Here is a 27,911-nt window from a genome sequence, read left to right as displayed (position 1 = left end):
GAGTGAGTCTACTAACCAATAAGTATTCTAACAGTACAAGAAGCAAAAACGTCTTTTCTATTTATCCCATGCCAATTTAGGGGCATATTTCTCAAGTTATGTTTACTTAGGTTTTCCTCAGAGTGAGAGGTTCCCAATCTTTTTTGTTGTATTTGCCATCAGTTGTCATTGATTCCTTTATTATTATTATTAATATTATTATTATTAATGGGACGTACTCTTTGAGCCTTAGAAATCTTGCTCAATGTAGGTAGGCCCCAAGTGGCCGTTTAAGCTTCGGGAAAAACGACTTTGGCTGAAGTCGGCGCCCCAAACCACATCCACTAAGAGGCCTTAGAAAATCTGGGTTTTTCTGGCTACGACTCAGCTGTTTGCAACACGCGGCGCGGCAGAACTGCCAGTTTTGCCCGTGGGCAGCGCTGCCCTGGTCGACGCTTCTCACCCTCCCGCCGGCAAGCGGACCAGCTCCTTCCCGGCCGGGGCACAGGGCCGACTTTCCGCACCGCCCTCCCGGAGCTCATTTGCATGGGGACGCGCGCGGCGCCGGCGAGCGGAGGGAGGGCGGGCGCGGCTGGGGAGGCGGCGCGCGCACGCGCGCGCCCTGACAGCTCGGCCCTGCTCACTCGCTCGTCCTCAGCTTCCGAGCACAGCATGGCGGTCAAGGTGACTTCAGCTCTCTGCTGCTGTCTTTATTGCATAAGAGACATTCCGGGGGCCCTCCCTCTAGCTCCCCACCTCTTTGCATTTGCTTCGTTGCCTCGTTCTTAGATAGCGTGTCCTGGGGCTCCAGCTCGCGGGTGGGGGAGCTGTGCCGGGTTTGGACCGGAGCGAGAGGATGCCCGACTGGGGGAGGGGAAGGAGGAGAGATTGGGAGTTTGACCGGGCTTGTGAGGACCACTGGTCGGAAAAGAAGAGTAGTGTCCTGTTCTAGGTGCATGAGTTTGTGATCCCGGAGTTGGCGGCCGTCGGAAAGGGGTGGGAGGAAGTGGCATGTAAAGCCGGAGGGATACTAAGGCATCTGTGTATTGTGGTGGGGGAGGGGGTGAGCAATTGAATGGTTTGGGGCCTCAGTGCGGCTGCAGGTTGCAGGATGTGGAAAGCATTATGGAAACGATGTAGATCTCATATTTTAGGTTGGGTGGGGAAAGAGGGGGGCGCGGAAATAATTATATGCTAGCATTGCTTTCCACCTGGAAGAATGCCTGATAGGCCATGCGATTAACTTGGGTGTTTTAACTTTTCTGTTGCTCATTCTTGCTGGCCTCTTGATTTGAGGGTCGGTGGTTGCTACTGTGTTGCTAGTAGATGGGGAGTAAAGTAAAAGATGGAATCTCACTGCCTTCCCTTTCCAGTTCAGAAGAAGCGTTTCGCCTTGGATTTACTGTATCTCAGGCTTCTCACGTCTGTCTTTCTGCCCTCCAGCCACGGATCTCCAATTTGACAGTTGTTATCAGCAGTTAGTGCTTTTGGTTGTTTTAAAAAATAAGAACACTGATTGTTGGAGGTGTGAAGTCTAATCTGAAGACATTGTTTGGTCTTTAGTTAAGCATTAATTGGCTTTTTATTTTACTTGTTTTACAGGTGCAGACAACCAAGCGAGGTGATCCTCATGAGTTAAGAAACATATTCCTACAGGTAAATTGGTTTATGTAATGCACTTTTTGTTGAAAACAACTGTGTGAGTTTTTAGCTCTTTTCAGGCTCTTGCTTTGAGGAATCATCTATTTTTTAGTATATTTTTACAAACATGGCTAGACAACATAGTTTATAAGTCTTCTAAGGTTTGATTAAAGATTTTCCTTTTTATTAAGGTTTGAGAAAAGATTTTCCTCAAATTATTGTTTTTCTTTACATATATAAGACATGTGAAGAGGATTAAAAAGTAGAATTTTCAGTTTTCCTTAAGCAGTGGCCAAAATGAAATTTCAAAATGTATTGGCATTCTTGTATAATTGATAGGAATGGTGACTACAATTCTTCCTTCCTTGAAAGTTGCATGTTTATGAAGTTTTCTTAATTATAAGCAATCCTCCATGTAACTTGCTACAGATAAGAGTATATTACAGCTATAGCTATTCTTAAGTTGTATCTTTTTCTGCCCTCTACTTATTTACATTAAATCAATAGACCTTTGGGGTTTTGTTACAAAATGTCACTCTCTAAAATGCTTGCAAGATCCACCTCAACTTTTGCTCAGCTTTTAGGATAAGTGACTTTGCTACAGATCTTTAAAAAAAAAAAAAAAAAGATTGGGGCTTAACTTTTTGTTTTGCTTTCTTTTCTTAAAATTCAGAAGTTTCCTATTTAGGAAGTTGTACTTAAAAGTAGATTTAGATGGGGAATTTAAACAAACAATGACAATTAAATACAATATGTCATCCTGGAGCTGATAATCGAAGAAAAAATGCGTAAAATGACATTACTGGGATGATTGAAAAGAAAATTGGAATATGGCCTGTATACTTTATATCAATGTTAAATTTCTTAAATTTGATAGCTGTACTTAGGTGATTACCTAAGCAAGTGTCCTTGTTCTCAGAAATTGTACATGGAAGTGTTAAGTATTAGAAGAACATGATGTATGAACTTTGACATGTTTAGAAGACAGATAGAATGATATAACAAATGTGGTAAAATGCTAATAGTTGGTAAATCTGAGTATCTGTTTGGGATGTATGTTGGAGTTTTATGTATTGTTCCTGCATTATCTTTCAATTTTCCTTGTAAGTTTTAAATTATTTCAAAATGACAATTTTTAAAGAAGAAATAGATTTAAAAGGAGATAAGCTAAGATGTTTCATTAAATATTGTGTTTTTCTCTGAATTTTTCTTTTGAGAAGTTTCTTTTCTGGATCTGGGTTCTTATGCAGGCACTTTGACCTTGGGCAGTTCTCTGCTGGACCTTAGTTTCTTTGGTAAAATGAGAAGTGATCTCCAAGTTTCTTTCCAGCTCCAAAAGTCTATGATTCTATATTAGGAACAGATTCTAACATATGCTGATGAGCCTGGAATAGATGACATTTTTATCTGAGACGTGGTTGAACTTAAACTATTGTTGGGGAGGTTGCATAGATGACCATTTATATGTGCAGTTCATGAAAAAGAATTAGTGCAAATGGTAATCTTAAATTTTGTAAAATCTGATAAGGGAAACATCTTTTCCAGAACAAAAGTAATTGTAAGAGAAATGCTCCATTTATGGCTTGAAACCTTTATTCCCTGTAAGAATTCTTGAAAACAGCCAAAAATATGTCAGTACTAACCACACCATATGATTATATGCAATTATTTTGTGAGGAGTTCATGTGATATCATTAATTTTATTTTCTAGATTAAATAGGCATAGGAGAAATCAGTTGAGCTGTCTCATGATATAGTGAGAAGAGCACTAACCTAGATAGAAGTTGGGAACACTAGGTTCAGTTCCCCGCCCAGCCACTGTCTGTTTTTTGCACCCTTATTAGTTAGCCTTCCTGGATTTTCTCCTTTGGGGCTCAGTGGGACATAAGGGACATATGGGAATTGAGCTCTTTTTCAACTTTAAAAATTCTATGGAAGAAAAATCTGCAATTTTCTATAGATTAGTTTTTTTTTTTACAGGGTGGGGTGGGGCAGGTGAAAGGGAGATACTGGTAAGGAGGTCAGGACTCTGCCTTAGCTCTGACAAAACTTTTAAATCTTAGCTATTCATTTAATGCTTTACACATTATACTTTTTACATATTTTCTTCATATGCATTATTTTGAGGCCCTTATTTTATTGTTATATTGAACATTATGTGGAATTCATGCCCAAGTGTTTAGCACTAATTAGATGTTGACTTAGGCATTATTGAAAGATAAGAGAGAGGACACAGATACCTGCCTGCAGGAAGGCATAAAGCAGCACCATATACAAGATAGTTGAGTCAACTGAAATAATTACCAAGTAACATTAAAGATTTATTCCTTGCTTGACTACTTCAAACTATAGGTACTTAAAGCTATAGGACATTGTTTAGCAAGTTTTATTATAGATGCATATGGTTTATTAATATTTTAGGGGTAGAAGAGATAAAAATACATACTACTACATATTTCTTTAGCATTCAACATATTTACTCAACAAATAACTGACTGAGGACCATTTGCTGTGTGCCATGTACTTGTACTTGGTTCAGTAGAAGATACTGAATTGAACAACCAGAGGGGAGGACTGAGCCAAGACTTGGATGGTGATGGATGTGTGATGGACTAGCTCCTTTCTAAGGTGCCTTCCAATGCTAATGGACTGTGGTTGAGGGAGTCAAGGGTAGTGAGGGCAAATGTGTAGCCTATGGTAGAGCAAGCACATGGCTTTCCCAGTTCAGAAAGCCTGTTTAATAATAATGACAATGGCTAACATGTATTAATTATTTACAGTGTATTGAACATTGGCCTAGTGTTTTAAGGATTCTATGTTAATTTTCATAGCAACCTTATGTTACGGGGTAGATTTATTATCCCCGTTATATAGATGAGGTTAAACGACTTTGTTAATGTCACTTAGTTCATAAGTGTTCGAGGCTAGATTCAAATCGAACTCCAGAACCCATATTCTTAACACTTACAGTATACTGCTTGTAGGATCTTGGGACTGGAGGTGATTTTTGAAAGACAGAAATTTGAAAGGAGCTAATGACAACTGCTTTGCTAAAAAGTTAGAGAAAATATCTGATCACCTAGGGTCTTGATTAAAAAAAGTGCATTTGTACTGTAGCTGTCTAGAACGGTTGGCCCAGGGATTTGGATTTGAAACAGTAGGGAGGCACTGTAGGTTTCTGAGTGGGTAAATTGAAGTTGTGAATTCTGACAGCTCTTCGTGTATGTTGGATAAAGTGTGGAGTGATTGGAAGTAGGCAAGTGATCAGCTAAGAGGCCATTGAAATAATTTACATGGGAGATAATGACCTGCAGTGGCTAATGACTGGGAAAATGGAAAGGAAGGACATACCAGGGACTTAGTAAGGGACCAGTTTATTGAATTTGATATTAAATATGGAAGTAAAGAAAAGAGTAGTGAACCTGGCATTTTTAGGATAGAGGTGAATCAATAAGTCTTCTATTTTGGGAGTATTTTTGTTGTTGTTTTGGTTAAATTTGGTTGCTAAATAATTGTGTCCTACTGAGTTAAAGTCAGGTTTGGGCAGATACAAATTTGCATAGGTGGTAGATGAAACCTTGTAGTTAAGAGGATTAATTATAAAAGAAATAGGACAGAGGATCAGGGACTGATTTATAAGTAATATCCACAATTGAAGTGGGAAGGAGAAGGAGGAGAACTAGGGAGAATGGGTCCATAGAAGTTTAAAGTAGGAGTTTCACCAAAAGGGTATAGATATAGATTGTTCTGTTATTAGTATGAATTGGTTTTGGTAGGATTTTGGGTTCATTTGGGTTCAAGATCATTTATTTGAGCTGTTTAAAGACTATAAAGGGAAGATTTTATTTGAAATTTAAAAATACAGTTGAAAGCTCTTTGTAAAATTTAGATTTGTGGCATTAATTGTAAATTTTCACAAATATCAATATGGCTCAAAAGTCATTTGTCTTATAAACAACAAAATCTTCCTGTTTGAAAGTATTGGCATATCTATTTTTAGTGGAATTATGGGTGCAAGCTTTCATGAGAAGGTGTTATAAAAGTAAAGCATTATTATTTTGAGTACTGTAGATTTATTTTTTCGATGTTCTTCATTGCTTCTCAGATTTTGATGGGCTATACTTTCTATTAGTTTAAAAGAAAAAAGTGGTATCACCAGGATTCTGCTTTCCTTCTGCCCCCCAAGTTCATGAAATTAGAGCACAACAAAGGAATTCTTACGTGTTAGACTGTGCTGTAATTTTACAGCCAATTGTCAAGCTAAGATTTTACTATTACTACCCTTGCAACTGTCATTTCTTGATTTATCTCTCTTCTTTTTCCTCTCTCAGCCACACACTATCATTGATCCAATTTTGCTACATCAAAAGTAAACAGTAGAAAAGGAGACAATAGAAGCAATGAAGAGGGAGGTGAGGGGTAACACCAGGAATTCAAAGCCTGTTTATTATGAGGCTGACAAATTTCAAAATGAAGAGTTAATCTGGTGAATGTTTTGTGACAAAGTAGGTTTATCAAACGTTGTTTAAGTAAATTATTATTTTTTTCGATGTTTTATTTTTTTTTCAGTTGATAGATTTTCCATTGTCCATTTGTTAGTGTGTTATATGGTAAAAACAGCACATGTTGAGACCATACAACTATATATTCTAGACCAAACATGTACTGAAACATGGGACTGAAATATTATTTTAATCCTGTTCTTTTTTTTTCATTACCACTAATGTAACACTGCAGATCATATCCCACAGAAAATAAAGCAAATGCATTTTTTCTGTCTTTATTTTAGATTACAGACTAAGTGGGAAGAAGATGCTACTAATATAAAGCAAAGAGTAGTTCTTCATTAGAGTTTTCATGATCATGTATTAATTTTTAATAGAAATAACAGTTATTTTATTCAGCAAATATGTGTTTATATATTATGTATTTATTTACTTATTTTTGACAGTAGCCAGGGGCTGAGAGGGGAATTAAACAGGACTTTTAGCAGAAGACCCTCCCATCTTGTTGGAATAGAGATTAGGATAGTGTTTTCAAAAGTGTGGGGTATGTATCACCAATGTTACAGTTACAATAAGATTATCAAATATTAAAGAATGATAACCTCTGCTGAGGCTGAAATGTGGAGAAAAAGGTGTTTGTATGCTATTGTTGGAAATAAAGACTTTGGAAAGCAATCTGGTAATGGTTTAAAACAAACAAAAAGACAACGTTTGAACAAACAATCCTACTTTTGAGATATTTATCTCAGAGGAATAAAAGTACTTATAGGAATATGTGTTAATTGCAGTACTATTCCTCAAAAAAAAAAAACAAAACCAAACGGAAACCATGTAAATGCTATCAAAGAGAAATGGTAGCAAAATGATAGAATAGCCATACCATGGAAAATTAAACAGATACTAAAAAGAATGAGTCAGATCCATGCCAGCTGATTTAGAGGAATTTCCAGTGTACTATTAGGTGAAAAAAGAAAGATGTAAAGAAGTACGTAAACATGATTCCAGTTTTGTATAACAGTCACTTCAAAGATGTGGGTGTAGGTATATTTTCACATACATTTATGTTTGTATATGGCTTAATGAGCATTAAGAAAGATAAGGAAGTATAGATATTAGTTTGTTAACTTGGTTGGGGAAGAGTAGTAAAATTAAAGTCTCAATGTGTATGTATTAAAATTCAAGCATGTATATGATTAAAAAGGAAGAAACTCAGCAATTCAGAACCTGAAGCTAAAAGAAGACTTTCCAGCATAAATTGGGTTAACTAAGCCCAGAAAGGGACACACAAAAGAGGATGTACAGTTTTCTCAGACATACTAGTTGAGGATTTTCACCAGTTCTTCAGAATTTAGGAAATGAAGATGATTATCTTTAGTTTATAAAGTATTTCGCATAACTATATAGAATTCTTGATTAAAAAAAATGTTTAGGTGTTAAGGGCATACTGGCAGCATACTGAGACTTTGTCCTTGAATCAGTCAGAAGGATTGAAAAATAATTGCAAAGATAGTATTGGTGCTATTGAATGCCATGTTATGTTCTATCACCAATCAATACATTAAAAAAAAAAAAAAAACAATACATTTTTAATTGCCCACCGTGTGCCAGGCCAGGCATTGTGCTAGGTTATAACTATATAGAGATAAGACAGGAGTTTAATGGGGAGAGGATCTCATATTTTAGGGATGAAACAGACAATAAAAAAGCCCACAAATTAAAAAAAAAGTGCTAACTATAGATTATGACAAGTCCAATAAGGAAATAAACAGAATGATGAAAAGTCCACTTTAGAGTGGGCGGTCAGTGAAGGCCTTCGAGGAGGTGGTATTAGAGCTGAGAACTAAAAAGTGAATAAGGTGGGGTTGTGGAGAGAGTTCCAGAGAGGGTACACATGGGCAAAGGCCTATATATGGGAAAGGGCTTGGTATGTTTGTCAAAAAGAAAGGAGACCAGCGTGTGGGCAAATGGCTAGCCAGTAAGACATGAGGCTGAAGGAGCCAGATCAAGGAGGGCCTTGTTTGTAGGCCACGGAGAAGGATTTGGATTTTATTCTGTGAGCAGTGCAGAAGCCACTGAAGATCTTTCACCTTGGAAATGGAATGATTCAATATACATTTTAAATAGATCATGGATATATTCAGATATTTCTATGTTCTCTCATGGATGGCTATTTTAAGTAGACTGCAATTCTTCCAATTTCATTTCCTCTTGTCAGTGAGGGTGCTAGAACATCTTGAGCCAAAACTTAACCCATTTTCATCCAGGAGGCAGCATGGTGTCTCTGGAGCCTACATGGGCTTTGTATTCTAACCTGGGTTTGAATCCTCATTTGATTCCTTTTTGCTTTGTGATTTTAGGTGTTTACATTACTTTTGAGTCTGTTTCCTCATCCGTGTGAGCAGAGATAACCATACTTACTATTTAGGGATGTAATAAAGATGAAATGAAGTAACATTTAGACTATGCCTGACATGTATATCTTCTTAGAAGAGATGAGGAATTTCCTCTCCTGAATAGGATTTGAATCACTTGTCTTCCTGAAGTAGCTGGGCTGGACTTATAAACAGACTAGGATGTTAATATGTGTTTATGATTATGTACATATACTCATATTCCAGAGACATATCTGGAGATCTTCCCAAATCCCCACAAACAAAAACACCGCTAGAACAGGTAATTTCCCTCAAGTCTGTGACATGCAGACTTATAGACTTAGCTATGATCTCAGGCTAAGAGACCTGAGAGACTCAAAAGACCTTAGAAAATGTTTGTAAAGTTTTCTTCTGAACCTTTAGTTTGTCAGTCTGGACCAGAGGAGGAAGAATATTCCAACCAAAGGCTGTGGAATACTGAGACACAGAGACATGTAGTTCATCCTTGGTGCATACCTTTTTTTTTTAAATCACAATATCCCTACTCTGTCCTGCTATATTTTACTTAATACTGCTGAAATTGCTGAAGCATCTTTCACAGAAGCCATTGCTATAGTTGGTGTTGGGCTTCTAGAACTAGAAGAAATACACATTTTGAAGATGTATTAGTCAAGACCATTTCAGTGGTGACAGAAATTCAGTTCAACTTGCTTGGGCCTCAGATGGTACTGGCTCTAGCCATGTTGTCTGGATCAAGGTGCTTAACTGATATCACTGGGGAATATGCACTTCTCATCTTAGTTTTGTTTTCCTTTGTGCTGGCTTCATTTTCAGATTCTGCCATGTGGGGCAGAACCAGATTAAAGTCCTACCATTTTAGCACTTCTGGCAGAAAGAAGGTGCTTTTTTCCCAATATCCAGGTTAAGTCTAGGAGCTATTGTTCGTAGGATCTGATTGGCCCATTGCTGTGTACCAGAAGGATGCACTTCTCTCATTGGCTGGAGCCATGTCACATGCTCACCTCTGGGACTTGGGTGGAGTCAGCCCCACTTGAATTACATGCATGAACAATGGGAGAGAGGGTGTTCCCTAAAGGAAAATTGGATGCAGTTACCAGTTCAATGCAGTTTGATATTGATTGCCCTACTAAGAGCCAGGTGCTATGCTATGTGCTAGAGGTATGATGATAAATAAGACATCCCTGTCCTTAAGAACTCATAGCCTAGAGCTGCTTAAATTACAATTCATACACACAAATACATTATTTTTATTAACAGTTAGAATATTCTGGATACGGCTGAAAGCCTGAAATCCGTTCTGAACACAACCCCAAATCCCAGTATTTCCCTGCCACCTAAGAAGTAACCACTGTTCTTCGTTGTGTTTCTTTCCCTATCTTTCCTGTGCATTTACTTAAATATACTGTTTGTGGTTTTAAAAAGCATTAATGATAATAATAGTAGTTAATGCTTATAATGATAATAATAGTAGTTAATGCTTATGGAGTCGTTATGTATCAGGTACTCTTCTAAGCACTTTATACAGATCATCATGTTTAATCCTTGAAACTATTCTGTAATGTAGGTACAATTATTATTCCCATTTTACAGATGAGGAAACGGAGCCCCAGAAAGGTTAAGTAACTTGTTCGGGTCATATAGTAAATGTGAGGAGCTTTGCTTATATGCTTTAATGCAACTTGCCTTTTTTACTTAATAATATTGCTTGGAAATACAGCTGTGTTAGTTCATACATAGTCATCTCATTATTTTTGTGTAGCCTTTTAAAAAACTTCTTATGGAAAATTTTAAAAATATACAAAACTAGAGAGAAAAGTATAATGAATTACCATATAGCCATCACCCAGCTTCACCAATTATGGCTAATCTTGTTGCATCTATATCTCATCCACACTGGATTATTTTTAAGCAAATACCAGACATCATATCACTGCATCCATAAATACTGCAACATATATCTCTAAAAGATAAGGACTCTGAAAACCAACCAACCAAACAGCAATACCATTATAACATCTAAAGAAAAATTTCTTAATATTATCAATTTCTATTCGGAGTTGACATTTTCCTGGTTCCTTTGTTTGTTTGTTTTAAGTTGCTTTGTTAAAACCTGGATCCAAACAAAATTCATACACTGCATTTGGTTGATCTATTTCTTAAATCTTTTCATCTTTTCTGCTTCCTGCCAGGATAAAGGTTCTTCTTTCTCTGTGACAAAAATATTGGTAGTCAGTCAAGGATTACCAACATTAGGGCATTCTTTCCCCCTAGGAGCTGCAACTTGACTGCCAGGGAGACATGATTTGCCCAGGCTTGTAAATATGTATGCTCCTTGTATGTTCCCATGGTTACCTAGGCCAAGAAATTGAAGTATTTATCTTAAGAACAATGCAAATTATTTATTCAATTTAATCTGTCCTGGGAAGCATTCTAGTTCTAGTTACTGGTTTCTCCAGGGTCACTATGTTATTTCCAAGGTTTTGGCCATTTTGGGGGGAAAATTGGTGACTTCAGTTGACTTCAGACCCTTGTTAAGGATCCCGTATCTCCTCCCTCTATTAGAAATTGCAGTGTTCAGTGGCTGACAGAAGGACTTGCTAAAATGTATAATAAAAACACATATATTAAAGAAAAAAATAAGCACACAATATTTAGTGGAAGCAATCTGAGTTATAAAGGTAAGCTTCTGGAGAATTTTGTTTGCAAAATCAAATGGAAGATTTTATTTCTAGCGTGTGTGAAATATGCAGCTGAAAGTGCCAATTAAAATCACATGTTTAAAGCACTCTTTCCCTAACGCATGTGTAGTTGATTTTAGTAATTTTCAGAAAAGTTTTACACTACTAATTAAAATCTATTTTAAAAAAATTGTGACCATATATGTTTGAAATTTATTTTCTCCTCATTAAAATATTATTTATGATAGAATGCTCTTTCATTCTAATTGAGCTTATGTATTAAAATAAAATGAATTCCACACTGTCATATTGTAACAGGGCTGATGTGTCAGATCCACTGTGTCTTTGCTCCTTCTGCAGAGTGCTTATGCAGCAAAAGGGCATGCATTCCTGACTAAATTTGGCTTCTGTAAGAAGTAAGAGCAGTGATAGTGAAGGACAGCAAGAGGATTAGCTTCATATGCTCAGCTCCTGCCTTGGTACATATTATCCTCTTTTGGAGTTCATGTAATTCATTTTTCTATATGGGAAATGCTCTCTGTGGTATCTAAAGTTATCACACATTGTGGTTGTCATTTGAGTTGTTGAAACTGAAAGGATAGTAAGACCAAAAAATGTCAGTTCATCTCAGTTGGAACAGAGTCATAGAGAAACAGTTTGTTTTGACTCATATTACAGCCACATGTTGGATAAGCAGAGATGAAACTGCCTAGACCAGTTGGGACTGAGCTAGTGAGCCCAGGAATAATGGAAGCCAAGTCCGAGGAAACCTTGGTTTGGAAAGAGATGAAGAGTTAGAATAGTGACGGCTTCATGTTTGGGCAAAAGCAGAAGAATTCGATAAGTGAGGTGGGAATCTGGGATTCCATGATTTTCTAATATTTTACATTTTTTTTTTGCAATAATTATTTCAATATGAACATGCTTTACAATTTCCAAGGACTTGGATATTTAAGATCTTGTTTTCCCTTTGTAATAAGACAGGCATTTTTCTGTAACCTCTTGTTATAAAAGAGGCTCAGAGAAGCTGCCTGCTTTGCCCAAGAATGTCCAACTAGTTACTGGGACAGGGAATTGGAACCCAAGTTTTCTGGCATTGGATTCAGTGTCCATCATGCCCTTGTCTCTGAGATACTTAAGAAGGGCAGGAACCCTGCCTTACTGGTCCCTGGATTCCCAGCCCCATACGTAGTACCCAGCACATGGTTGGTGCTTAATACGTGTTTTTCAATGAATGCAAAATAACCTGAGAGATTTGATTTCAGCAGAATTTTGGCTCAAAAAGTAGTGCTTCTAGTTCTATTGCATAGTTTTGGTGTGCATACTTAAAAGAAAATACTTGAGCATGATACACTGTATAATTTTTAAAATGTAGCCAGCTCTCTATTCACAGCAGATCAGGATTTTCCTTTATAGATATTCTCTGGAAAATCTTTTAGAAGTACAAAACTTTGAAGGATCTGTTTCTGAACTGATATAATTTAAACAAAGGCAATTTGTATCATTTAGACTATTTAGTTTTTTCACTCTTGCATGTCTTTGAATTTTAAGTTAAACTTTTTTTCCTTATTCAGTGGAAATTTAAGGTTATGTATAAGCTCTTCGCCAAGTCTAGTTAATATAGTTAACGTGTAATGTAGGTTGCATACATTCTAAAGGTCACTTAAGGTTAAGTTTGGTAAATTGCAAAAGAGTTACTACTATCCAATTTACTTCAGTCAAGTAAGGCCTTGATATGTTGATCTGTTGGCTTGTAGGCATAACATTTCTAGGTGACATGATCTTTTCATTTGGAGCTAGAGGGAGTTCAATGCAGTTACTACAGGTATCTGTATGTGAGCTCTGCCCATAAGGAAACTCAATTGTCTTTTTATCGGCAACCATTTTGAATAAATGTAAAAAGATTCTAATCACTTCTAGTCACTCTTAAGATTCTACTTGAATTTTTTTTTTTTTATTTCTCAAACTTCAGAATGTCAAAGCTTTTTCAAGCACATGTGAACTATACACAGTATAAAATTTAAATATTTCTGGAAATGCCAAGGCTGTGTGCACATTTACGTTCAAATATTTGTCACATTTGAAAAAAATTAATCAAGAAAATAGATCACCTATTTTTATTCAGATACTGTCAGCTGCTTCTTGTCAATGTCTTTCATGTGTCCTTGACTTCTTGCCCAAGAGGGATTTATAACTCCTTGAGAGATCTTTTAAACGGCAAATGATTAACTCAAAGTTATTTGGAATATGGATATAATATTGGTTAATTTAATTTAAAGTTACTTTAGTTCACCCTTTGCAATGATAGGAACAAACTGGAAATGATATTATGAAACTACTGAATTACTTGATATATTAAATGTTTAGCATAAGTGTTAGGGAGACCTAATACTTTGTTTTGAATTGCTTTTTATCATTTTTAGTGTAGATACTTGTGGAGTTATCAGTGCAATTACTTAACATTTTATTTCTAGCCTTATATCTGTTTCCTTATGCCATGTTTACTTTTTTATCTGTTTAAATATTATTTCCAAGTCAATTAAAATAAGCATTAAAAGTAATTAAGTTTTTAAAAATAAGTGGAGCTATCATATTTTAAAAGCATTTAAAAATACTCTTGCCTTAAATATATCACTTTTTTTTGAGGTATCTTCTTTTCTCTGTTAGCATAATACTTTAAATGTTTTAGCATCTTGACTGACTGTGGATAGATTCCAGTTTCATTTCTAAACTCCCTTTTCTGTTCTGCCTCTTTAAGCAACAGGCTCACTGACATTGCCAAGTAATTGTCTCTAATTTAATGAGTTAATTAGTTAACTGCCTCCTGTAGAAGTACTGACTCCTTGTGGATTAGAAGACTTAGCTTTTTTTCCCCTGAGCTATTACACTCTATCTTTCAGTTAAAATCAAGTTAAAATAGACTAGGAGAGTTGGAGAAAGCACTGGCATAATACCTCAGGGAAAGGGATTTTCTGGCATCATTTATAACCCCAGATACTGTCAAAGCCTTTTCCAGTTGGTGTCAAGAAAAGCATTCGTTTTCTTTGTTGGTTACTGTGTCCTTGGTGGTTTGTATTAAGGCTGCTCTATTCCTAATACTTTTAAAGTCAAGAGTGTTGTGAAATCTTAGTGATTCAATGAGTGTAGTTTGCTTTCATTGTGTATGTGTGTAATAGACACCTCTGTGGCAAAAATGAATGGACAACCAGCTACCAAATTTTGTTAATACTAGCTGAAATATTTTCATCTCTCTTTTTAAAAATTGTCATCTGCTAATTATAAAAAAGCAACATTCAAACAATTATGAAGGGAGAGAAGTAATATTGCCATAATCCCATCTCTAGTATTTTAAAATTTTGTATTTTGCATTTAGTTTTTCCTTCATTTTGATTTTTTATAGAAGTCAGGCCCAGGTTCCTTGTTAAGGGATGTGAGCATTTTAATGGTTCTTTATATACAATGTATGTGCCTATGTGTGTATATTGCTAAATTGCTTTTCAAAATTACTGAATTTGAAAAAAGCAAGATGTACAGAAGAGTGTAAATAGTATACTATCATTTGTATAAAAAAGAGAAATGAATAAGGATTATATATATATAGGTATATATATTAACATGTATAAATGCTTTTTACATATATATTACATATATAAATCTTAGTTGCTTGTTTATGCGTAAAACATTTCTGGAAAGATATGTAAGAAATTGGTTGCTTCTGGGGTGGGAAATTGAGTGACTAGGGGACACAGGTGGGAAGGAGACTTTTCATCTTGTATCCTTTTGAACCTTTTGAATTTTGAATTGTATGAGTGTAATACTATTAAAATAGTAAAATTAAAAAGCCACTAGCAGTTGGTGAATGTACCAATTGTTTTTTCCTTTTCACTGCTATTGCCTTGGTTCATACCCTCAACCTCTCTCACCTAGATCCTTCCTGTAGTCCCTGGGTGGTCACCTTGCCCCAGTCAGTTTCCCTCTTTTGCAACCCATCTTCCACATTGCCACCCTAAAATTTTTAATATCCCATGGCCTGCAGAATAGTCTTCCACCATCTGGTCTCAAACTGGCTTTTCAGCATCACCTTCTATTGCATATCTTTGTGTACCCACTCTTATTTGCCATTCTCTCTTCAGCTAAAACGTCCTCCCAAAAAGGAAAAAGAAAAAAAAAATGTATTTTCTTATTACAGCATTTGTCTGCATAGATTTTTTTTTTTTTTTTTTTTAGTCTCAAATCTTTCTTGCATTTGCGGTTGATACCGGATTTCACTTGCCAGGCCCATTCCGCACAAACATTTTTACTTCCTCCTCCCCACAACCTGATCCCACCTGTCTGTGGAATGAATCACTCCTTTTTGGTTCCCATTGTACATTCCTTATACCATTCTTTGGCACGCATATTCTGGTCAGTGGATTTGTCAGTGTTCTTAAATGCTACTTCTAGATTTCTTTGTACTGATTCCTTTTTCTATTTGCAGAATTCTTCCTGACATTGTACCTTTCCCCACTCTTGTCTGTTTTTAACTCTGGTAGTTTTGTGATCTTGGTAAAATATGTCAGATTATGTCATACATTGATAAGAGTAGAAGCTATGAACAGAAATTGGCAGTCAAATCCACTTGCTATTAGTATCAGTAGCATAATCCTGTTTTTTCTTTATCCTGTTTGCATACCCTTTGGTTTGAGACATCAGAGACTATTTAGTCTCCATTTTATAGATGTGTGATTTATCAGGAGACCTGGGAGGAGAGGGGACTTGTCTGAGGACTCAGCAAGTTAGCAGTAGAGCCAGGATTTAAACCCAGGCCTTCTTCAGGAATAGCTTTTATAGTCATGTGGAGAAAGCATGACTTTATTTTGGGGTAATATTTGTTAGGCATTTTTGGTAGCAACAGCTAGTAAAAATAAGTTCACCTTGGGCTATTTCTTATGTAGGCTGATGTAGCACTTGCTGTGTCTCAGAATAAGGCAAAGGAAATATTTCTGATTTAATTATCTCCTTGTTGAAACAGCAGACAGCTTGGTTTTGGCCAGATTCACACATAAGGATATTTGAAATGCTTAACAAAATAAGCAAATCAGTAGTCCTTTGCCCTGTCCTTCCCATCCCAGTTTAGCTTCTCAGAGGAAATCAGTTGCAATTCTTTCAGCTATTTATTTTTGGTATTTTCCTCCATATTTCTATACAGCTATATCTGGACATTGTTGACTTTCTACTACAGTAGATGGGGTCTTAGCTCCGTTATACTACTTCCTCCCCTATTTTTGTCCCTCCATTCCTATCAGTATAGTTATAATTTTTATTAAATTAATAAAAATTACTGTTATGACTATAAATACTGTTTATTTGAGCCAAGTAGTATATTATTATAATATTTCCTCTATTTGTACATCTACTTTTTGATAGTTAATGATTAGTTAATTTTTCATTTGCTTAGTTACTAATTCATTAATATTAACTCTGTCCACTATGAAATAGTGGCATATGCCACTAGCCTACTATGTGCCAGGTGTTGCTCTTGGTATTTGATATACATCAATGAACAATCCAGACTAAGATTCTTTCTCTTGTGTGACTTACTTTCTGGTTGGGAGATAGTCAATAAAATATAATAAATAACTAAAATATACAGTGTGTTAGAAGGTAATAAGTGCTAAGGAAAAAAGAAATAGCCGTGCAGAGTATGGGGCATTGGGAATACAGAGACAGACATGGGTCATAATACTAAATAAAGAGATATGGTGACATTTGAGCTGAGACTTCCCCCGGTTGATTTTCCACGGTAGCCAAGTGCTTTGGGTAAGCTGACATTCTGCCCCAGTGAGACTTGCTGCTCTGGAGGCTGCTGCATGGTTGTCCTGGGATTTCCCTGAGTTGGGATCACCTGTTTCCTGGATCGCACCTCTTCTTCTTTCTTGGTTCACCCTCTCTTTTTCATGGAACAAATTTTCCTACCAGGGAAAGGGCACATGAAAGGAAAAAAGCTTTTGAGGACATACATACCTATAAGTGCCTTTAACCTAACCTTACTCTTGATTGAAAGTTTGGCTCATTTTAGAAGTCTAGGTGGAAATCATGTCTCAGAATTTTCAAGGCCTTGCCCCCACTGTCTTCAAGTTTCCAGTGTTCCTGCTGAGGAGCTGGGTGCCCTTGGCTCTTTCCTGTGTGACCTGTTGTTTTTTTGACCTCTTTCAGGATTTTTCTCTTTAATCTGATGTCCTGAAATTTTATGGTGATGGATCATGGTGTGGGTTTTTGTTTGTTTGCTTGTTTATTTTTTAAGATTTATGTATTGGTACTTAGTGGGCCTTTGTATTCTTTAGTTTTGGGAAAGTTTCTGGTACTACTGCCTTGATTATTGATTGAAGCAATTAAATCAATTAGCTGCAATCCTAAGAGGAGGGCTTTGGTTGTTTGTGTTTGGCCAGGCCATAATACATAAAACCCTTAAAATAAGAGGAATTTCTCTAACAGGCAAGTATTATTATTTCATTTTTTAAATTACTGACATAAAGGTAGATTATCTTAATTTGTTTCTTGGTTTCAGCTACTGGAGGAACTTGGAACAAATATTTATGATGGAAGGTCTTGTTTGTTAAGCATTTCTCATTCATTTCACTGCTAAGGTTTGGCAGGTTGTGTGTGTTGTTTTTCCCCTTCTCTTCTAGTCCAGAAGTCCTCTGGGAGTCTAGAGATGTTAGCTTCTTGTTTTCAGGTCCTGGCCATCTTGGCTGCTCTTTTCTCTTTCTTAGTCTTTCTTCTTTCCCTTATCTTACCAATTTTTTTTTTTTTTTAAATTGAGATAAATTTCACATAACATAAAATCACCATTTTAAAGTTTACAATTCAGTGTTTTTTAGTGTATTTACAATGTTGTGCCACCATCACTACCATCTAATTTCAGAACATTTCATCATCCCAAAGAGAAACCCAGATTAATTAAGCTCTTCATTCCTTCCCCACCCCCCAGCCCCAAGCTCCTGGCATCCTGGCAGCCACTAATCTACTTTCTGTCTCTATAGATTTGTCTGTTTTGGACATTTCAAGTAAATGGAATCATACAATATATGGCCTTTTGTGTCTGGCTGCTTTGATTTAGCATGTTTTCAGGGTTCATCCGTACTGTAGTATGTATCGGTATTTTACTAATGCTCTAAAATCAGTATCTGAGTGTTTATTTTTTCACTTTCCAGAGAAAATTTCTGTATTTTATTATCCTTATTTTGATTTTGATACTGGCCTTTAATTTATCTTTTCACAAAACATTTGTTGGCTACCAAACAATTTGTTGGCTACCAAACAATATTGAATAATTTATTATTGAATAATAAGTTTTGCAAATTCATTATTTGTTTATTTTTTAGTATGCCAGTACTGAGGTTGATGGAGAACATTACATGACCCCGGAAGACTTTGTCCAGCGCTATCTTGGACTGTATAATGATCCAAACAGCAATCCAAAGATTGTGCAGCTCTTGGCAGGAGTAGCTGATCAAACCAAGGATGGGTAAGAACTTTTATGCATTTTCTGAAAACTAATGATTTCTGGAATATCTTATTTAAAAAAATAGAAAAACTATATGTTTACCTGTGACATTGTATAATTTTAATATTCATAAGCTATATATTTTCTTAGAAGTTTATCAAAACATTGTTTTATATATGTATATATAATGCCTTTATGTAAATACATTGGCATTTCTTTCTTTCTTTCTTTCTTTTTTTAATTATGTGGGAAAAGCCATATCTGAGGAGCAGAATGGGTTCCAGATAACTCAATATATTTCTTTCATTCCTTTATTCAACAAATATTGAGAACCTATGGTGTTTAAGGTCCTGTTCTAGTTGCTAGAATTACATTAGTGAATAAACCACAAAAAAGACAATAAGCAAAATAAAAAGTAAATTATGTAGAATATTAAGAAGTTACACATATCATGAAGAAAAATCAGGGAAGAGGTTAGGGAGTGTAATTTATTTATCTGTCTTCTTATTTATTTGGCAAACATTTATTTGGCAGCCACTGTTTGCCAGGCACTGTTGGGCCTTAGGAATACAAACATTGATAAAGTGGGGTTTCTGCCTTTAAGAAGCCCAGATTAGTGGGAAAAGAGGATGGGTAAACAAAAGGTAAAAAGGCATATTTCTGGGATAAGGTGCCTGTAAGAGGAATATGCAGGGTACTGAGGGAGCACAGGAAAGCATGGTTAGCTCTGCTGTGCGTGGTCAGGACAGCATCACAGAAGTGATGCTTGAGTGAAATCTAGCAAGATGAATAGGAGCTTCCTAGTGGTTGGACAAGTGGGAAGAGAACTCCAGGAAAAGGAACAGCAGTGGAGTGAAACATCAAAGGGCATGTGCATGTGTATATTTTGGGAGAGTGGCAGTGGAGAGGTTGTATTGCAAGCACTTTGATGTTGGCTTGTAACTTTGGGAGTTGTGGCTGGAGTGGAGTTCAGGACCACGTGTGCTAGGCTCTGCTTTCCTGTAGGCTTGTGACTCTCAGTCTTGGAGATATTTTTAGCCTGGCAGTGTATGGGTGTGTGAAGTCACAGAAATAACAAGGTACATCTTACTAGAGTGTCAGTTTACTGAATTATTTTAATATTACTTTTATATTAAAGTCAATTATGGTTGTATTATGGTATGAATGCAAAATTTGCATGAATTTTAAAGAAAATTTTGGCTTACTGTGGGAGTTCCTTGCTGTATCTCCTGGTCTTCAAGGGCTCAATGTTTTTTTTTTCTTATACCTGTAGAGATGCTTGTGTGAAAATTTTTGAAAAACTAGGCAATAAAGGAATCATTAAAAGGTATTTCCGTACGACAAATGTGATCAAATTTCAGAAAAAGGAATGATTGGACTTGCATGCAGTGAAATCCAGTTAGGGGACTGTTACAAAGAAATAGAAATGTTTGTATCTAAGTTCATTGAGTCCAGGGTTAGTACTCTTTTCATTCATTGTTAACTTTTTGTTTCAAATCACTTTCAAACCTACAGGACAGTTACAAAAACAATACAAACCCTACACGGAGAGCTCCAACACACTCCCACCCTCCCCCACCCCCAGATACACAGAGCCACCATTTTCAACATTTTGTCACATTTGCCATATCATTCTATTTATCCATTTATCTGTTTATCAATCCATTTTCTGAACAGTTGACTGTAGTCATGTTCCTTGAGTACTACTTAATACTGCCATGTACATTTCCTATGAACAAGGATATTCACTTATGTCAGCACCTTAAGTGCACTTAAAAAATTCAAGAAATTTAACATTGAAATAAAGTGTACACTCTATATCCCAATTTTTTTATTTTTTCCACTGAACCTACCTAGCACATTACATTAAGTTTACTATATGCATTCAACAAATGCTTGTTGAATGAATATTTTCTATTTAGAAATACTTTGTAAATGGCAGATATTGGGGAATTTGTACTCTTTTTGTATCTAGTCTCTTAAAAACATCAAATCAGCTGATAAGTCACTGTGGACTATTTAATCCTCGGGTCTCTTTGTAGCCATTATACAGTAAGGCATATTAAAATTAATTATACTTAATCAGAATTCCTTCTTCAAAATTAAAGTTAATGTATACATTTAGTTCTTTTAGAAGCTATCAGAGTATTTATTACTATTAATTTGGTCTGAGCCCTGATTTTCAGAATATTCATGTTTTAAGGTACTTCCTTTTGTAACTTTATGCTCTAATAACATCTCAGTAGTGAATTTTCTTTGTAGCCTCATGTAATTCTCCCAGGCTGAGTTGAATTGTTAAAGTATGGCATGTTTATGTGGTCATGTGAAGTCAAGGATTTAAGTTGCCAGAGTAGAATAGATAAGAAATGGGTTTTTGGCTAGTGAAGAAGCTAATAATGTTGAATAGCATTTATACAAACCTGATTCATTTTTAAAAAGGTAAATCTGTTCAATTTCAAATTTTCAAAACTTCTTAAAGTTCCATTTTGGAATGTGTTGGATTGGAATTTGGTAGGAAGTAATTCACAGGGTTAAGGTAATGAAAATTATAAATGAATTTATGAAACATATACATTATTTCCAAAAGCAGAGAAAGGTAGACTTTTCTAAACATATGGATTCTTAACCTCCTGTCTGTGGATGATCTTTGGAGATTCCTGAACTTATTGAAATGTAATGTAAAATGAATGGATTTGTATCTGTATTTTTCTGGGGAGAAATTCTAGACTAGAATCATCAGGTTTTCAAAAGGGTCTATGTGGCTGAGAGATTCCAAATGGAGCTAAGAGGTTACTCTGGTGGGCGTTCTTATGCATTATATAGATAACCCTTTTTAGGTTTTAATGCATTGGAATAGCTAGAAGTAAATACCTGAAATTATCAAACTGCAAACCAATAGCCTTGACTCTTGAAGATGATTGCATAACAATGTAGCTTACAAGGGATGACAGTGTGATTGTGAAAGCCCGTGGATCATGCTCCCTTTGTCCAGATGATGGATGGATGAGTAGAAGAATGGGGACAAAAACTAAATGAAAAATAGGGCTGAGGAGGGCAGTGATTTGGGGTGCTCTTTTTTCCTTTTATTTTTTGTTCTTATTTTCACTTTTTCTGGTAAAGGAAAATGTTCAAAAAATAGATTGGGGTGATGAATGCACAACTATATGATGGTACTGTGAACAATTGATTGTACACTTTGGGTGATTGTATGGTATATTGCCTTTGTTACATTAAAGGAAGCCTAATACAGTGTTTCTGTTAATTATAGTCTCTAGTTTGCATTGATTGTATTTTACTCCCAATCCTACTCTATTTTTAACACCTTGCAATGTTGACATTCATTTGTTCTACCTCATGTAAAAACATATTTGTACCTTTTATTACAATCGCGCATCCTAGGTTTCACTGAGTTGTACAGTCCCAGTCTTTATCTTTCCTCTTTCTGTTGTCCCACATGGTATTAACCTTCCTCTTTCAACCATGCTCACAGTCATCTTTGTTTAGTGTACCTGCATTGCTGTGCTACTATCTCGCAAAGTTGTTTTCTAAACCTCTCACTCTTGTCTTTTCCTTTCTGTCTACAGTGCTTCCTTTAGTGTTTCCTGTAGAAAGCCCCCTTTCAGGGTCTGTTTGTCAGAAAATATTTTAAATTCTCCCTCATATTTGAAGGACAGTTTTGCCAGATATAGGATTTTTGGTTGGTGGTTTTTCTCTTTCAGTATCTTAAATATATCACCCTACTTCCTTCTTGCCTCCATGGTTCCTATTGAGAAATCCACACATAGTCTTATCAAGCTTCCTTTGTATGTGATAGATTGCTTTTCTCTTGCTGCTTTCAGGATTTTCTCTTTATCTTTGACATTTGATAATCTGATTCTTAAGTGTCTTGGCGTAGGCCTATTCAGATCTATTATGTTTGGGGTATGCTGTGCTTCTTGGATATGTAATTTTCATAAGAGATGGGAAATTTTCATTGATTATTTTCTTTATTATTGCTTCTGCCCCTTTTCCTTTCTCTTCGCCTTCTGGGACACCAATGACACGTACGTTCCTGCATTTTGTTTTGTTCTTAAGTTCCCGGAGACGTTGCTCATATTTCTCCATTCTATTCTCTATCTGTTCTTTTGTGTGTAGGCTTTCAGGTGCCTTGTTCTCCAGTTCCTGAGTGTTTTCTTCTGCCTCTTGAGATCTGCTGTTGTACGTTTCCATTGTGTCTTTCATGTCTTGTGTTGTGCCTTTCATTTCCATAGATTCTGCCAGTTGTTTTTTCAAACTTTCGATTTCTACCTTATGTATCTCAGTTGAAGCATAAGTTTCTTCCTTTGACTGGGCCATGCCTTCGTTTTTCTTAGTGCAGGTTGTAGTTTTCTGTTGTCTAGGCAACTGGTTTCCTTGATTACCCCAATCAGATTTTCCCAGACCATAACTGGCTCAGGTCCCAAAAGGAGGAAATATTCAGTACCAGCTTTCCCCAAGATTGTGTCTTAGAATATTGATAAACTCTGTGAGGCCTCAAGGCGCTGGGCTTTTCCTAATCTGCCCAGCAGGTGGTGCCTGTCAGCCTGTCACTCCCGACTGTTTTAAGGAGGTGTGGCCCCTTTAATTCTCAGCTTAAGTTGTTTCTGGTTTGATTGTTTCCCTCCAGGCCCTTGCTTCTGGTTCTGAATAGAAGGCAGGTAGTAGACCTGGCCACCACCTCTTTCCTCTTAGGGAAGATAAACCCCCTAGGGAATTTTCATCTGCATTTAAATAGGATCTTTGTATCTCTGACTGTGCTATCTCCACCCTTGTCTGGGTCAGAGTGCTATGAGCTGAAAATTACTGAGGCTTTCTTCACTGAGCCGCTCAGGTTGAGAGAGAAAAAAGGGACAAGAAAGCCCCCTTTCAAGGTCAGTCCACGGCCCCAAGTTTCACCCATTGGCTAGAGATAGCACCCAGTCCTCTGGGCTCCCCCTCCCAAGACAGAGAAGTCCCCTTGCTCTTCAAGGTCAGTCATCACTAAAAGCCCCTGTCTCCTTGTTGGGGATTTGCAGCTTGCATTGAGCAGTACATGTTTGCCAAGTAAAACTCCAGTTGGAGCTGGCCTGAGTTATATTCGCTTGTTCAGAGAGTGCTGCTCTCTATCTCAGTGAGGCGTTGCAGTTTGTATTGCCGTGGCGGGAGGGGGCTCCCAGCTTGTGTCCACAGTTTCTACTCACAGATTCCACACTGCGAACTCAGGCATTCTTCCCAATCCAGGTTGGTACATAATGTGTGGACAGTCATGGTTGTCCCCCAGCAGTTGTCCCAGATCATTTACTAGTTGTTCCTGGTTGTTTATTAGTTGCTCAGGGGGGACTAGCTAACTTCCACTTCTCTCTATGCCGCCATCTTTGTCTGTCTCTATTGTAGTTTTTTGATGATGAGTCCTATAGTTATGTAACTGGAAATAGCACCATATAATATTGCTTATAATAACGCAAGACTGCATCTGAATTAGTAGAAGTAGCAGAGACAAGTTTAAGTGATTTGGTTAAGTGTGTAGGAAAAGCTGATGTAGGAATGGTCAATAATATGGCCTTCTGTTTTCTCCCTCCCATTTTTCCAAGCATATAAACTGCCTTCTCTTCTCTTTCCTACCCTCTTCTCTCCAATAGACAGTGGAATAAGCAGGAGTGTTTTGATACAGGTATGTGGAAGGCCAGGTAAAAACAGGAGTGTATGTTATAAATAGCATGATAGGTTGTCTAAAAGTATGTCATTAGCTAAGTATTTATAGGATTGTGTCTTAAGCTTTAAAGTTCTGGTTATATAATGAAAAGCAAAATCATTTTATTCATTAGATACAGATCTCATGGACTATTATTGTGTGATCTGAATCTAAAATATTTAGACAGTTACTTTGAAACTATAACTTCTAGAACCGTAGTTTCTATATTTAGCTCTAGTCAGAATTTCATCTGGAGATTCTATTCCCCTTCTATATAGTGGAAAACTGTAGTTTTCCTCTTTTATTTTTCACAAGTATGTTCCTTTAATATTCCACATGCATATAGAAAAAAGTTTTATGCAGAAATTTTTTATGCAAAATTAGCATTATTTTTGGAATTGGATTAGTTCCTATCAGTAAATTAAAAAGTGACTGCATAGAAAAAATTAATCAAATGTATAAAATATATTATTTTCAAACTTTATAAAGTGAACACATGTTCTTTGTAGGAAGTCAAACTGCAGCATAATATGTGATAAAAAGTTAAAATCCTTCTTCATCCCCATTTTTTTTTTTTTTAAAGCTGATTATTATTGTAGTGAAGTAAGAAATGGCTTCTTCAATCCATTGTTGCTTGTGGTTTGCAATTGTTATACTAAAGACTTGATTAGGCTTTTCTAGTGATAGGGGAATCCATGCCAGGATAAGGGGAAAAAAAAGAGCTTTAAAAATGGTTCTGGAACATGTTTGAATTATGTTAGTATTTAAGCAGACTATTTATTTGCTTTCTGAGAAATTCTGTTACATTATAATATGTGTGTGTGTCTGTGTGTATATGTATACACACAGACACACACATATATAATAAAATGCCTGTGGTTAAAAATAGATAAGGAGTGTATCAGAGAGATTGTAAAGTTGCCTATTCCCTGTCCCCCAACATTTTATTATGAAAAATCCTAAAAATACAGAAAAGTTGAAAGAATTTTACAGCGAACAGCCATATACCCACCATATAGATTCTACCATTAACACCTTACTATACTTGCTTTTTCACATATCTATCCATCTATCCCTCCATCCTTCCATCATTTCATTTTAGTTTTTGATGCATTTCAAAGTAAAGTGTAGACAATGGTATACTTCTTAAATATTTCAGCATGCAACGTTTATTAACAAGTGTTCAGTGTTTGTTTTCAGTTTTTTCTTTAGATGTAAAATTTACACATAATGAACACCATAAATCTTAAAGGTACATTTGCTGAGTTTTCACAAATGTACATATCTGGGTAACCTGAGGTGACTTATTTTTAAGCTTCTGATGCTTTTGTGTGTTTTCTTAGTTTACCTCTCTTTCTCTAAATGTCACTCTATGTAATAAAGATAACTCTTACATGAAGGCTGCTTATTTCTCCCAATTCCTTTTTTTTTTTTAACTTTATTTTACTTTGAAATAAATTCAAAGTTATAGGAACAGTTGCAAAAACAATACAAACCCCATACACAGAACTCCAGCATACCCTGTCTTCTGAACGTATGAGAGCTAGCTGCACCCATCCTTGAACAAACACTATAATTCACATATACGATTCCCATGAACAAGAACATTCTTTTATGCAATCCCATTAAATGCAGCTAAGAAGTACTAGAGATTAAACATTGACACAAAGCATACATTCTATGTTTCCTTTTTTTTTCCCCCTGTGTCTCAACTGGGTCCCTTTGAGCCTCCTGTCCTCCATCCTCAGATCCCATCCAGGGTTATCCTTGGCATTCAATTGTCATCTATTTAGAGTGTCCCCCCTTTTTTTTTTCCCCTCAATTGTGGAAACATATATACAGCCTAAATCTTCCCATTCTGCCCCCTCTCTAGCCTTCCATTAGTGGGATCAATCACATTTAGAATGTTGTAATGCTATCTCTTTCCCCCCATCCATTACTAGAAATTTCCCTTCACCTCAAACAGCAACCCTACACTCATTTCTTAACTCCCCATTGCCCCTTCCCCCATTTCTCTTAACTCTTACTCTATTTTTCATCTCTATGGTCATATTCTCTGATAATTTCTTTGTGTTTACTGTGGGGCTTAAAATTAAACTCTTAAATCCATAACAATCTTGTTTTTCTTTGATACCAACTTAACTTCAATGGACCACATAAACTATGTTCCTATACTCCTTCATTCCCCCGCCTTTATATAGTTCTTGTCAAAACTTACATATTTTACATTGAGTTCAAAACCACTGATTTGTCATTAGAGTTTGTGTATTTTATATCATGTAGGAAGTAAATAGTGGAGTTACAATTCCAAATTATTGACTTCTATTTGTATTCCATTGTGGTCAGAGAATGTGCTTTGAGTATATCCAGTTTTTTTTTTTTTCAATTTATTGAGGCTTATTTTATGTCCCAGCATAGTCCATTCTAGAGAAAGATCCATGATGACTAGAGAAAAATGAGTGTCTTGGTAATTTGGGATGTAAGGTTCTATATATGTCTGTTAAAATTCTCTATATCTCTTTCTCCTTTCTTTGTTTCTCGTATCTGAAGTAGGGCAGGTCTTTTATTAGCAAAATCTCTCAGCATTTGTGTGTCTGTGAAAAACTTAAGCCCTCCCTCAAATCTGAAGGAGAGTTTTGCTGGATAAAGTATTCTTGGCTGGAAATTTTTCTCTCTCAGTATTTTAAATATGTCATGCCACTGCCTTGTTGCCTCCATGGTGGCCGCTGAGTAGTCACAATTTAGTCTTATGTTGTTTCCTTTGTATGTGGTGAATTGCTTTTCTCTTGCTGCTTTCAGAACTTGCTCCTTCTCTTCAGTATTTGACAGTCTGATTAGAATATGTCTTGGAGTGGGTTTATTAGGATTTATTCTATTTGGAGTTCGCTGGGCATTTATGCTTTGTGTATTTATATTGTGTAGAAGGTTTGGGAAGTTTTTCCCAACAATTTCTTTGAATACTCTTTCTAGACTTTACCCTTTTCTTCCCCTTCTGGGACACCAATGAGTCTTAAGTTTGGACGTTTTATTTTATCTATCTTATCCCTGAGATCCATTTCGATTTTTTCGATTTTTTTCTCCATTCTTTCTTTTGTTCTTTCATTTTCTGTTCTGTGGACTTCTAGGACACTGAGTCATTGTTCAGCTTCCTCTAATCTTGTATTATGAGTATCCAGAGTCTTTTTAATTTGGCCAACAGTTTCTTTTATTTCCATAAGATCTTCTATTTTTTTATTTACTTTTGCAGTGTCTTCTTTATGTCCCTTATATCCTGTGCCCTGGTCTTCCTCATGTCCTTTATATCCTTTGCCATGTTTTCATTCCTCGATTGTAGTTCTTTGATTAATTGTGCCAAGTACTGTGTCTCTTCTGATATTTTGATTTGGGTCTTTAGGATTGCGTTCTCCACATCATCTGGTTTTATCATATGCATTAAGATTTTCTGTTGTTTTTGGCCTGTTGGCATTTGCTTTGCTTGATAAGGTTCTTTCAAGTTGTAAAAAAAAAAAAAAAAAAAGTAGCTATCTAATTTTTCAGAAA

At 36.2% G+C, this 27,911-nt stretch overlaps 1 protein-coding gene across 1 annotated transcript in view; it reads left to right on the top strand.

Moving 5' to 3' along the window:
* The first annotated feature begins 495 nt into the window (after positions 1–495).
* The window catches only part of SLC25A12 (solute carrier family 25 member 12), a 121,901-nt gene continuing 94,485 nt past the window's right edge, over positions 496–27,911 (top strand). Inside the window, exons 1-3 of the mRNA XM_037849346.1 lie at positions 496–663; positions 1,582–1,635; positions 18,561–18,703. Coding sequence (XP_037705274.1) covers positions 526–663; positions 1,582–1,635; positions 18,561–18,703 — 335 coding nt within the window. The 5' untranslated portion in view covers positions 496–525. The remainder of the gene's footprint in view (positions 664–1,581; positions 1,636–18,560; positions 18,704–27,911) is intronic.

This window comes from Choloepus didactylus, chromosome 9, assembly GCF_015220235.1.
Source record: "Choloepus didactylus isolate mChoDid1 chromosome 9, mChoDid1.pri, whole genome shotgun sequence".
NCBI classification, from domain to species: Eukaryota; Metazoa; Chordata; class Mammalia; order Pilosa; family Megalonychidae; genus Choloepus; species Choloepus didactylus.
Note: the sequence above shows the minus strand (reverse complement) of the source record. Positions and strands in the feature narration are given on the sequence as shown.